The sequence below is a fragment of the Myxocyprinus asiaticus genome, chromosome 5 (assembly GCF_019703515.2).
Source record: "Myxocyprinus asiaticus isolate MX2 ecotype Aquarium Trade chromosome 5, UBuf_Myxa_2, whole genome shotgun sequence".
Taxonomy (NCBI): Eukaryota; Metazoa; Chordata; class Actinopteri; order Cypriniformes; family Catostomidae; genus Myxocyprinus; species Myxocyprinus asiaticus.
This window is the reverse complement of record NC_059348.1, coordinates 19,117,111-19,130,882: the sequence shown is the minus strand read 5'-3', so window position 1 is coordinate 19,130,882 and position 13,772 is coordinate 19,117,111. Positions and strand designations below refer to the sequence as shown.

General features: G+C 37.7%; 2 protein-coding genes across 4 annotated transcripts in view; one reads left to right on the top strand and one right to left on the bottom strand.

Annotated features, from left to right (window-relative positions):
* The window catches only part of LOC127441481 (CDK5 and ABL1 enzyme substrate 1-like), a 30,022-nt gene extending 24,565 nt beyond the window's left edge, over positions 1–5,457 (top strand). For both annotated transcript variants that reach the window (XM_051698977.1, XM_051698976.1), the window contains one exon: positions 295–5,457. In XM_051698977.1, coding sequence (XP_051554937.1) covers positions 295–435 — 141 coding nt within the window. In that variant the 3' untranslated portion in view covers positions 436–5,457. The remainder of the gene's footprint in view (positions 1–294) is intronic.
* A 4,671-nt stretch (positions 5,458–10,128) lies between these two features.
* Positions 10,129–13,772, bottom strand: part of LOC127441473 (NPC intracellular cholesterol transporter 1-like) — a 48,337-nt gene continuing 44,693 nt past the window's right edge. For both annotated transcript variants that reach the window (XM_051698934.1, XM_051698935.1), the window contains 4 exons: positions 13,216–13,447; positions 12,425–12,538; positions 11,945–12,107; positions 10,129–11,411 (listed from right to left, as the gene is read on the bottom strand). In XM_051698934.1, coding sequence (XP_051554894.1) covers positions 11,332–11,411; positions 11,945–12,107; positions 12,425–12,538; positions 13,216–13,447 — 589 coding nt within the window. In that variant the 3' untranslated portion in view covers positions 10,129–11,331. The remainder of the gene's footprint in view (positions 11,412–11,944; positions 12,108–12,424; positions 12,539–13,215; positions 13,448–13,772) is intronic.

Below are 13,772 nucleotides of genomic sequence, written 5' to 3'. Positions count from 1 at the left end.
AGCCATTTGTATGTTAATTTCCCCAAAGAGTGTCAATTCTGTGGCACTATTCAAAATTCATAATTGTTTCTTAAATAATACATGACAAATGCTATTTATCAAACATCTCTTTAACTTGATAGTTTATCTCTTAGTGTATAACAAATTTAACTGCAATGGGGCCTTGAGATTGAAAAGGGACAATGTAACTCAAAATGAGCATTCTTTAAATCTTAATTGTGATTATTTTTGGATGTTGTGTAATGTCTTCTGTGGCTGTTGTATAATCAAAGGCCCTGATCTCTTTCCATCTAGAAACTGGAGGAGAGGTTTAGGGTGAACCGGCGAGAGCTAATCGCCTTCGAGTTCCCCGTTCTGGTGGCCCTCGAGTTCAACCTGCACCTCCCAGAGCACGAGGTCATGCCCCATTACAGACGCCTCCTTCAAAACTCCTAGCAACAGCTCCCCATCAGGAGAGTGCTCCTTCTCTCCTGATCTCCTCAACCCAAGATCTACTTGACCAGAAAGCCCCTATGCACATCACCGATGTCCTCGATCATCTCAAGATGTTGGCATGAAGACACTATTTCACTGTTCTCAAAGATTTCTTCTCAGCCAAAGTGACAACTCAATACTGAACTCTTGTTGTTTTTAATAACCTTTCTAAAGGGAGTATCTTGTTTCCTGGACCATTGAGTTCTCAGTTCTTTGGGTGCATTTTAAGTAGTTGTGTCTCCAGTTGAATTTTGCCTCCTTGCTGGGTTATGGTAAGTATTATGGCCCAAGTGATAAGGAATGGAGATACTGTTTATTGTGTTTCCAAACAAGTTCTAAACAGGTTTGGGCTGCTTGATTTTGCATCCTTTAAACAGATTACAGTATTCCTTTATTTCTTCTTTCAGAACATGTTACATCTTCTTTAATCCCAATGTTTGACACTCTGCCAAATCTCACTAGTTTCTCTGCACTTGCTCTTTCTCAGTTGAAAGCCTTAAAACTGGCGAGTCCAATTATTAGAAAGTATGTGACTGTTCCTCACTAAACTTCTCCTCGTACTACAAGTGCACTTTTCGAGTGTTTGGTATGGCAGACCTGTGTGGCATCTGCAGAACCTAATGGTAGACTGTTCTTCATCTCATTTCCCCATTTAAATTAATTTTAGCCAGAATTCCTGCTTTTAGTCCTGCTGAAAAGACCAGCATGCATTTGACAATGCACATGAAATGCTGGTTAAACAGCATGATCTTTCTGGTGAAGCTGGTTGACCAAGGAAGTCTTGCTGGTCTGTTCAGCAGGAAGTTTAACCACCACACAAAATCATGGTGTAGATTATAACAGCAGTATCTCTGGTGGGAGATTCATACAGTTCTTAAGGGGTAAATTTACTTACTCCTGATGTTTTTCTACACTTGTGTAGTGGTGTGGCTTGCTGCACTCATGGTTACTGTGTCCATGCTCTATGTTAGAGTGGATTTTGAGCACATTTGTAGTGCTACACTGTTTTAAGCGACATCAGGTCATACTGCTGAGAGTCAACGCTAACTATTTTACCTACCTGGGCCCAGCCGAGTGGTGGGAAAGGCCATTTGTGTGACTCGTATGATACGGTGTTGACTAATGGTTGCACACCATAGCAGTGTTAAGAAAAAACTTGCATTTGAATTGTAAATGCTACTTTTTTTAAATTAGTTTGATTTGATGATCATTTTAAATCAGCTTTTTCTGAACTAGATATTTGTTTTTCTATCACCATTGATGTTACAGAATTTTGTGTAAGCAGAATATTATCTCATAGTGCCCGGTTTTGTCTGTGTTACTACATTAATAAGTGGCCGTTCACACTGAACATTTTTTTTATTGGTTGTTCTATGTAAACATGCACTAGACGGACATCTTCGACAGTTGCACCACACCTCACAGTCTGTTTATTCAATGTGTTTTTATAACAGCATATCAGTATAAAAGAACTTAGAAAAAAGTGTTTTGAGACACCTGCATTCTGTTCCATTTGTTGTGCTGCATAAAAATGTTTTAAATGCAAGAACGTGTCGGTCTGAATGGCCCCAACTCTGTTTTTAAATCAAGTACAGTATGTGTAAGGTGTATTATGTTCACTATGCACTACTAAGTTATGAACAACAGTTAGAGCAAAAAATCAGTTCAGAACTATCCAATCGTGGCAGAAGGAATCAAACATACTTTCAGAACAGTAATGGCAAACTTGCCCATTTAACCTTAATTGTAAGATTATTAAGGTTTAGAATGTGAAAAGATTATTGCAAACAATATTTGGTCTTGAGAAATGCACTTAGCGATGTGTTAGCGAGTATCTTGGATGCCCAAAACCGATGAACGTTTGTACAATGCAGAGACATTTGTGTAAATAGTCTGCTTTGCTTGTTCAGTAAAAAAAGGTACATTTTTAAATTTTCGAGAGACTGTATTAATTTCAAATATTTGTATTTTTTTATGCGTATGTGTTTTTTCAATATTGTAAAGATATTGTAAAATACTCTCTCCTTTCCAAGTTTAATATGCAGAGACAATTATAAGTACTGTAATGGCGTATGATTATTACTTTGTAATGTGTTAATTTTGTGGCTCTATCAAATCAGTGCTTTGTTTGTGTAAGAATCCAGACCAGATAGATACTCCAACACTGGCTCAACCAATGGCATGAGTTGGGGGTGGGACCGTTTGTTTGTCTGACGAATGGCAGAGGTGAGCGTTTTCGGGAAACCTTGTTTAAAACAATTATTATTTTTGCTTTAGTTCCTTTAGTGTAACTAGTGGCACAGAAATGACACTCTTCACCTTTAAAGACTAAACAGTGCATGAGGTGTAACATACTGTCTGTTTTTGTCTCTCTAAACTGATCTCTAGTTCTCTCTCTGTAATGTCTGCAGTTCGAGCAGTGGCCAGGTTTGGGGGGTCCCCGGACCACCCCGGCCTACCCGGAAAATTAGAGAATATTCTTTGACTTCAAATATATATTTATAAAATAGTTTAATAAATAATTTCAAAATAGTTTAAAAAATGTAATAATAAATAGTTTGTAAAAAAAACCAAATTCTGATTCTGAAAGTGTGAAAACTGTTTGAATGTGGCATTTCTATGTTGTTAGGGAAAATTTGGTTAAAAAATAAATAAATAAATTGGGCAAAAACTTGGCCCATCAATTTTTATTGAGGCTCACCCAAAAGTAATTTCCTGAGGAACCCTTGAGTTCCATTAAACAGGAAATGCTATGTAACGCCATTCTTCACTTTTTAAAAAGTGAGAATTTTAATAAAATGTAGAGAACTGCCCCTCATGGTGATATTAACATTCACAATGATACTCTTGGCTTACATCATCGTCTCATGTCCTTCAGCCACTCTTTCTTCCATGCAACTCACAAATAGGCCCGATTCTACAGGGGTGCTTGAAGCACCCTCAAACGGATGTCAGAGCATGCTCAATTAAACAGTGTTGGTGCTTTACTGCATCTTCACTTTAACTAATAGATTACTAATCCCCAGATAATTACTAATTATTATACTAATAATAATTTCAGAAGCACCCACAGAGATTTTGATCTGGAACTGGGCCTGCTCACAACTCACTAACACACTCAAGCTTGTTTTTACAAGACACTGTATGAGGTCATCCTAGACAGCAAACTCTCCTCTGTGGACAACATTGTGGAAACTATTGGGTTCTGCTGAATCATAAAGAAAATCAGAACATTACTTACCTCCTCGTTCAAGTGCAGCTCTCTCTTCATGTGTATTGGCTACATGCATCTCAATAACATCTACAACAATGCAGGACAAATATGGGTTTAACCTCTGCAAATTTTCTCATTCAGCATGTTTTTGGCCTGCAATTCTGACAATGGCCTGACCCTCTGTTACCTTCCATCCTTCTACAAAGTGTACACTTGAGCCTGGCAGATGTACTCTGCTTTTTCTGGCTCATCTCTGCCCATTTCTTTAATATGAAACTCCAGAAATGTCCCTCCTTATGCCCTAATGGTGAATCGAGCTCCCAGTCACTAGCAGGACAGACAACTCACCAATTGCATTCAAGCTATAAGGCGAGAAACGTATGCTGAACAAGTACACAAACACAGACCCAATTGCTTGGCCTACGCACTGCTGTTTAATAGCACTTGGTCGATTGTACGTAGGCCTCCTCAACATGTTTTGTTGTGTCAGTGAGGTAACTAGCTATAACTATGTCGACCATTTAAGTAATTTTCTTAGCAAGATTTCCTTCAAACTGTTGCTCTGCTATGACAGTGCCTGAAAGACTACAGTTTGCTAAAGCCCACTATAAATGAAGTTACTGTTTACAAACACACACTAGGTGATGGCACTTCTGGGATCTTACTGGCTGTTTATGAGTAGATTTGGTAATAACAATAATGCAATATTTCTAAAATATGTCTTTACATTTATATCAGCCTGATCTCACAGTGAATTCAGAAACAACAGGTTTACTTTTCTTGTGTTAAAGTCGGTCTGTGCATACTAAAGCCGAAACACTGCCTCCAGTGGCCAAAGCAGGAAGAGTTTTTGAATATGAGGGCTTGTGTGCACACAGAGGGGCACCAAAAGCAAGTTGTACAGCCAGTTTTTTTTTTTTTTTATTATTGGTAAATCATGTAAGAGTGAAGAGGAATATATATTTTATTAACTCTAACCTCAAACCCCAGCCCTAAACCTAACCATCAGTGGAGTAAAAATGTAATCTTAGACCAAAAAATGGAACCTCAGAATCGTGCTCATCACTAATTATGCAAACTCGATTACTTCCTGAGCTGCATTCGAAACTGCCTACTGTCAGAGTATGTACAGCACTGCATTTGATGAAGTACGCAATTTTCGGATGGTAAAAAAAGTATGAATAGATTACGGACATGCTTCATCTGAGAGTGTGGGCATTGTCCCGTGACCCGACTATTTGATTTTATAACAACAGCCGCAGAAGTAATCTACTCAAGTTTTGTTAAACAAGCACCATTTAAGCATAAGAGTAGCACTTACAGTTGAAAAGAGCCACCCGACACGTGGTTCTCTGCCATTTTTATTTTCAAACCAGCGTTTGAATGTATCTCCTTAGGTCCCATGGGATAATAGGACAGTAAAGTGTCCAGTCGATCCACACTTTAGAATCTTGCCTGAAATAGAAGGTCATCCCAGTATTTCTCGCTTACTGTTTTATAAATACTGAGGATTTGGACATACTACCTCATTAGCATACTGTTTTTGAAATACAGTACTATAAAGTAGGGAAGTTTGCATATTCAGCTGGTTTCAACACGGTGTGAGAACCCAGGTCTCCCGCACAGCTGACGCAAAATGCTATCAGTCGCATCATGAACGATCAAACACACTTGAACCGATAGTAAGTAAATTGGCTTTTTGCATATGTAATATATGTCATATGTTATTATGTATTTGTACCAATGATTTAAGCAATAAAGACACATATTTCAACCACATTTCAGAGAGAAGTCTGTTAAACGTGATGATGTGTATTCATTAACCTGTTACATGTACGACAAAATCATACAGGCCTTGAAACATGTTTTTGTTGATCGTTCAAAAAGATCATCCATAATTTCTTTACTGTAAACCATAGATATCCCTTTATGATAACTTTTATTAACATAAACTTTATTAGATTATATCATGCTTAAATTTATTAAAACTGCAGCGGTGCCCATATCCACCACTGAAACTTTCTACTGCCCAAAAGAACCTGGAAGTGTGGTTGCCTGCAGTGTGATGTCACTGTAATATAACCTATAGCAAGCGTAGCAGTAACTTTGAGAATGCATCACATCCTGTGTGAAATCAAGTGAACAAAGAAAGAAAATTAAGTAAAATAAAATAAAGAATAAAAATTATCAACCTCAAATTTCCTATTCGCCTAACATTCCTTCTCCCTCATCAGTCTACACTACAATGACATTTTCACTTTTCTTACTGCACCTTTTTACTTAACTCAGCTTTAGTAGTTTGTCTTTAGTAACTTGATCAAGCAGTTCAACAGTTTCATGTTCTTGATGTTCTTTCTGGTTCTTGGGGCACACCTTTAACATCTGAGTTGCATTCTTAGCTGCACCTTATAGTAATGGCGACCAACATATCAAATACCACATTTGTTTTGTAAAGTAATAAATAGAGCCTAGTATTGCTAAACTATCTGCCATAGCTAACAGTTTTGAACCTAACCTCTATTTTTCATGAGTGGGGAACTGATGTTGACACATATTGCAAGGATCAGCTCTGTTATTTGACAGGTGAACAAATATTTCATTGTTCAGTACTATGGGCAGATTAATTTCATCAGCATTGACCATCTGCTGACAACTAATACATGCAACAAAAGTACACTACACAGATTTAGATTAGCCAAAGGTGTGTGATTTTAATCTGAAATCTTTTAATCTAGTCGCTGGATTTTAATCTCATCAGTAAACATGCCAAGAAGACCAGAATTTAATTTCAAGAACAAATTCCATCTAAACCTGTTTGCACATGCCTACCTTCATAATATTCTAAGGCGATTAATTCTACAAAAAAAGGCATGTTTTTATTATTTAGCATGTCTTTTGTTCCAATCCTTAAGATGTTTTAGGTTTTAGGTAAAATCTGTATAAATTGCATGAAAATACTTGATGAATTTTAATAATGTCTTCCAGTTTTTGAAACTGTTGTTCCCATTGCTCTGATGCAATTGAGAGGAAAGGTTTCAAGCGGGGAGATAATTCTGACACAGTTCCAATGTAAACAAGGCCCAGTCACACCAGTCTCATGCAGCGATAAAAACAAACATGCGGGCCTGACCGTGGACACGATGTACGTAGCTTAGCCCTCTCCATTCACAAACTAATTCCCCCTTCAGCTCACAATAAAAGCTCTTTTCTGAACTAAAATTCCTGAATATTTCCTGGACACACATTGGTCACCCTCATTGTGGAGAAATATGTGTAAATCGTCAAGGTATGCGTGCGTCCCTTTGAAACTGTTGGTATTTTGGTGAGGTGGCAATTTATCCCCTTCCCCTTGCTTCAGTGACTCAGTTTTACCCCTTTGGTTCCACTCCACGTGCCTTTATGAGGCTATTTGAAAACAAGGAAGTGGTTGAAAGCATTTTGAATAGGCCTAATTGAATATGGCATTGTGAAGTGTGGCCAGAGGTTGCTCTGAATGAAATGACACACTCAATTCGAGGGAAAGCACTGAAGATGGGCCGATGAATCTGATCCTTGCCTTCCGTACATGAGAAGGGTATCTTATTGACTATCTAATTGCCTTCTTTGCATTCTCCAGTCAAATGACCCCCGTAAGTGCTCACACTTGACGCAAAAGAGGACACTGATGTCCAGATGCTTATTTATTAATAGTCCTGTGAAATCGATTGGCCTGCACATTACATGTGCCTCATTTTCTTCAATTCAATTTAAGAGGCTTCTAGAACAGGAAACGGAATAAACAGTCTGAATGTTTGTCATTCGGTTTTCAATTACTGGATGGAAAAGAGAGGAAAGGACAAACAAATTACATCAAATAACGCTTGAGGACTGTGTGTTTGCGAAAATCAGGCTTAGATTAAGCTTAACTGATTTTAATATTGTTGCACATTTTATATAGCTACTATATTGGAAAGCCATTTTTATTTTATTACATGCAGCTTTCACAGATTTTCTTTACATGAAAAAATTGCATTTTATTTACCATCAGGGTGAACTATATTCGTTGCGTACCTTGCCATCCGTACCAATCTGTGTTCGTTGACACTGTTTCTTTTTCCATTGTGGTGGACTGACTGAGCAAGTGACCAATCATGAGTCGATTCGTTACTTAAGGCATTCAACTAAAACTAGGGTTGCCAACTGTCCCGTATTATCCAGGACGTCCAGTATTTAGGCAAAAAAGACAACGTCGACTACGGGATGCCTATTAACCTTATTACTGAAAACAGAAGTATTCCACAATTCATAACGGAAGCCCGTTTTCGTTTTTCCGCTCTCCAGTGTTTTCATTAGCATCTGTGGGTGTTCTTGGCGGATAATGCGTTGTTTAGTGCATTAAATTTGTAAACATTGGTCCCAAAAAAGCATGTGGCTTCATAATGCTGACATGAGATGCGATGACCATTTTTGACAAAGACTCATCCGTCAAAGTTTAAGGAGTGGGTGTATGACATAAAGCAGTTAACCGAGGTTAGTAACGTTGATATATTTAACTACTTGGAGTTGTTATGAAAGCCAACAACTGCACAAGTAAAAATTTTTGTTGTTCTTTGTCTGGAACACTTGTATTGGTAGTTTTTCATTGCTTCTTATGGAGACCAGAACCAGAAAACAGTTCAGCCGGAATTTAGTATTTTAGTGGCAAAACATCCCGTCAGACGGCCAAAACTCTCGATGGGGAACCCTTGTCCCATATTGAAACACTCAAAACACTCTAGCTTACCATGCTGTGGAATCAGAGCCAGAAACAGTTTGTAAGTGTACCGTTCTGAACCGTGCTCTAGTAGAAATGCTATTGGAACTGTTTCTCACTGTGCTCAGAAGCATTTGTCCTGATGGTTGAAATACCTTGATTTTTTTTTTTTTTTTTTTTACAAACTATAGGACCTCTGTAGCATAACTAAAAGCAATTAAGAATTAAGAAGTATTTGCAGATAATGCACACCAAATAAATGCCAACATATCAGACATTGAGCTCAGCTCTTTGAACATAGGCAAGATTCGTCACACAGCTTTCCTTACGAAGATGGGTGTGACTGGTGAACATTGCTTGTGCAAGTGGAACATTTGCATAATCAGCTTATGTTAATTATAGGAGTGCTGATTTTTTTGAATTTGTGTTCTCATTTAACCCTTAAAGAGCCACCAACACCAGTAACAACAAGTTGTGAACTTGTGACACAGGGCCTTTTGTTCCAACTAGAGTTGTAATGCACAAGAAAATAATCATGGAATGGAATTTCATAGAGTATTTAGAATGCACAATCAAAAAAAAAAGATGAAAACTCATAAAATTGTCAAGGTCAGCTAATGGGAGGCAAGTTGCCTCTATTATAAACTGATCTACTAACTCCTAATCAAAAGTTATATCACCACACATAGGTCAACATAAGTTAAATAGTTGATTTTCTACCTACTAATGCTGGCCGGTGTGGGTCTCAGAAGGGTCAAGCCAAATGCTTACATAAAAAAAAAGGGAATCCTATCTTCACTGCCAGCCTAAACCAGAGGAATCCATTTTTCATCGTCTCTCTGCCACATGGGGCATATAAAAAAATGATGAATTGGAAGCTAGTATGACAACAACTCTTAGGAGGCAGTCAGCTCAGTTCAAACACTGTTGTAGCTTTGTGCAGAAGGTACAATTCTTCTATTGGTACTATAATTATTTGGGTTTAACATAATTCTGTTTATTTAAAACTGCTAAATGCTCTTGACTGTGTGCATAACAGCATGCAAGAGATTATCTTGGTGTTAAGATAAATTTATAAGCTGGGATTCAAGAATTTCTATATATGTAATTCTTTTACTGCTACAGAATACTGTATGTTGGCATATCAGAAGAGCTTTATCTAATTATTAAAACTGTAAAGAAAGATGCATTTGTAAGCAGGGCTGTTGCTAGAGGGGTGAAAGATGGGGCCCCACAACAAATTCTAAACAGTATTTTTTAATAGGAAAGGGGCCCAGAGCAATATACAGTCAGGGGGCCCAGATGACCTTGCTACGGCCCTATCTGTAAATGAGAAATAGGTCATTATGGATCTGTGTAGAGCACCGATTCATAATGTCTATGTATAGCAAACAGATTAAAGACAACCTAGCGCCAGCTTATGGTTAAAACAAAAACAGCACCCTTCATACTTTTTTTTTTTTTTTGTCTCACACATGCCATTCTATTACTGTTTAACTGAAACTTGTAATTATCTTGTTACCAGCCAATAAAAATGATTGATTAATAGTGAATACAAAGTTCTAAATGCTGTTTGTTAATGCTACATTTCACTGGTTGTCGGAGTATGCACACCAGTTGTCTTGCCACACTATCTTCCAATACAAAAAAAAAAATCACATTGAGCCTTCGCTTCATAGCTGGACACAAGAGACAACAGCAAACAAGGTACAAAAAGATCTCAAATTTATTACGAATTAGTATCTTCATGTCAAAGACTGTTATCAAGTACACAACTTGCGGCTGCTATTACACATCCTTCCAAAGATTGTGTAAATCTTTATAAATGTCCATGTTGCCAACTCTAAACCATCAAAAAATGTTCTATTACCTTGAAAAACCATATACCCACACTCCATATTAATCTCAAAATCACTCAATCACCAACCGTCCCCATAAAAATATACTTTTGCGTGTGCATACATACATATGCCTCAAATGTATTCACTATATAAAAACTATTTATTCCAATAGTGTTACACTCACCAAATTTTTTGAGGTACAAATACACATTTAGCAGCCGGTCTAAAGCTACAGTGTGCATTAGTAATTGAGATGACCAGGCAAATCCTGAGCCAAAGTATATGTGGTTTAACCAAACATGTTCATATTCATGTAGGTGACTAAATTAATGCTAGCTCTCCCTTTCTTAGCATTTCAGTGCTAATTAATGCAGCACAACACAACTTTAGATGTAAACATTTAAAAAAACGACATGTTTATTATTCATGCCCCATTGTAACCTTTATTCCCAATTTAGTTAATAATCTAAGACTAAAGTGGTTAAACTGCTTCAAAACCACACAGTTCAGGTAGCGCTAGGTGTAAACTGCTGACTGTTTGTGTAACATGTCATTGTTGACGTAGCATCAAAATAAAATCATCAAGAGATTGTCCATCGCTGCTCATTGTTGAGCTGTCCTTCAACGGTTCTTTCATTATTTGTGAGTTTGAAGGTAATTATATGAAATATGTCAACAACAACAAAAAGGAATAAAGATTCACACAAATAAATAAAAAGGATTAGTCACAGTTTTCATAAACATTCAGACTTCATCTCCTTTGTTCTCTTGCTTGGTTTACCACAGTGACTGCAGTGCAATATGTGGTTACAGTGTGTATTGATGTTTTAGCACACTAGAGGAAATGACTGCAGCCTGGTGAATTACTGCACCGTTTCAATACTGAAATGATCTTCCAAGCCAGTCCTTGAGAGTTAAGGTTGAAGGCTGAAGAATGACCGTGTGGACAAAAATACACAGTGGAGTCAATGTTGAAGAGGTCAGTTAGTTGAAGTGTGCGTTATGTGAAAAATGGACATGCTGCCAATGTATTCTCTCAGAATCAATTGCCATTTAGCTTTACAGAACTGTTAGTTGAGGAGTCGCTCTCTCTCTGTACCCACAAGCCTGTTGTGAGCAGCCATAACTTTTGCTTTATTAACAGATGGACCTGAGAAGAGAGAGAGAGAAAACGGTTTGAATAATTCTTTCACGGTTAAAGGAATATTCCGGGTTCAATACATGTTAAGCTCAGATGACAGTCTGTGGCATAATGTTGACTACCACAAAAATGTATTTCAACTCGTCTCTCTCTTTAAGAAAAAAAGCAGCAGCAAAAATCGGGGTTACAGTGAGGCACTTACAATGGAAGTGAATGGGGGCCAATCTGTAATTGTTAAAATGCACACGGTTTCAAAATATAGCCACAAGACAAACAATAAGATTAAAATTTTGGTCTGTTCCTCACAAAATGCTTTCGCATGGCTTCAGAAGACTTTTAAAAGTGCTTTTACTGTATCATTTTCAGAGCTTGACAGCCCTAGTCCCCATTCACTTTCATTATGTATGGAAAAGAGCATTCTGCAAATATCTTAGTTTGCGTTCAACAGATGAAGGAAAAAAAAACCTTCCAGTTGAGTTAATGATGACAATTGTCATTTTTGGGGGTGAACTATCCCTTTAAGAGGTTGTATTGTGGTGTACCTGCATAACTGAGTAGCACAGGCAGGAAGATGAGGCCATGAGCAGCTCCCAGCAACACTATAGCAAGATACATGCGGAAGTAGAAAATCTGGAAGATCTGGGATTTGGAGAGTGCAAGAATCAAGATCCCCCCAAATTTAGTGAGGGTGATGCCACTGAACACCTAATGAGAGAGACTAACATGTTAGAAGGTGCTTTATCATGATAACATCATGAAATTTCACATTCTAGCAAAATGTGTTGTTTGTTCCATGTATTTATACAGCAGTCACTTCTCTTTCATCAATTTCTCATAATAGTCATTCTTCCAGGAACAAATTCAAATAAAACCATAACGCATGCCATGACCAGCAGAATTAATTACACATCTCTAATTTTCTCAACTTAGTTTGCTAATCAGCACTGAAAACACTTGATAGACTACATGAATGAGCATAATGTGTCGGTAAACACAAGGAGCGTGCAGGAGATGTCACTCACAGAGCTGCCCATGTGTGCCAGCGCCTCCTCTGCCCGCTCCACCTTTGAGCTCTTGGTGCTGACAGAGAAAGCCCTCACAATATGACTGCAGAACTCCACCGATATGCCACAACTCTGCAAAACACAACATGACACATTATTCACACCAGCATCTCCAAATCAAATGTAAGTTTTTTTCAGAACAACTAAAAATTAATGGTAAATATACAAATTATTGCAAAGAGATCTCAATGTTAGCAAATAATGTAAAAATAAATAAAACTAATCAAAATGACCTTAAAGGAAAATTCTCTCAATTATTTACACACTCATGCCATCCCAGATGTGTATGACTTTCTATATTCTACAGAACACAAATGAAGACTGTTAGAAAAATATCTCAGCTCTGTAGGTCCATACAATGCAAGTGAATGGTGGCAAATTAAAATTGATCTATTTCTCACCAACACCTATCATGTCACTTCAGAAGACTTGGATTTAACTATTGGAGTCTTATGGATTGCTTTTATGTGCTTTTTGGATTTAAAAGTTCTGGTCACCATTCACTTGTATTGTATGGACCTACAGAGCTGAAATATTCTTCTAAAAATCTTCATTTGTGTTCTTCAGAAGAAAGTAAGTCACACACATCTGGGATGGCATGAGGGTGAGTACACGATGACAGAATTTTCATTTTTGGGTGAACTATTCCTTTAATCTAAGAGTGTTTCAATCAAATCAAATCAAATGCTATTTCTTTAAATAAAATCAACACACATTGAACCACACACTTCTGTGGTTCTTCAACTGACCATGACAAGGTTGACCAATGAGACAGCGTTGAGGCTGATATTCCACAGCCACATGACTCCAAACATGTTGATAAGGATCATAGCGATGGTCAAGGACATGAGTACTGCTGACCACAGCTCAAAGCCCAGAAGCACGGCAGACACCACAAAGATGGCCAACAGCGACATCCCCAGGTTAAAGGCAGTGTCATAGATGATGGTGAGGTACTGTTCGTAGAAGACGTAGAACACACTGTCCATGGGGAAAAAACGGAATAACAGGGTCAGCAAGGGGACAACTTTTGCTGCTTCAAAGTCAACCTGAATCCAGTTCACAACCCATTTTACTTCTGCAATTTGATGTCTTTCCAAGTGAAACTGGACATGTAATGAGAAAAAAAGAAAGGTGGGACTTAATTTTATACACTAGGAACTGACTGGATTGTGAGTAGGCATGCCATACCACAATGGAGTGAGACCGGAATGTGAGTTTGATATAACATAACTAAGGTGGGGAAAAAAAGGGTGATGACTGATTTATCGGCCGTAGTTTTTAAAATAGATTAATAGAATGTAAC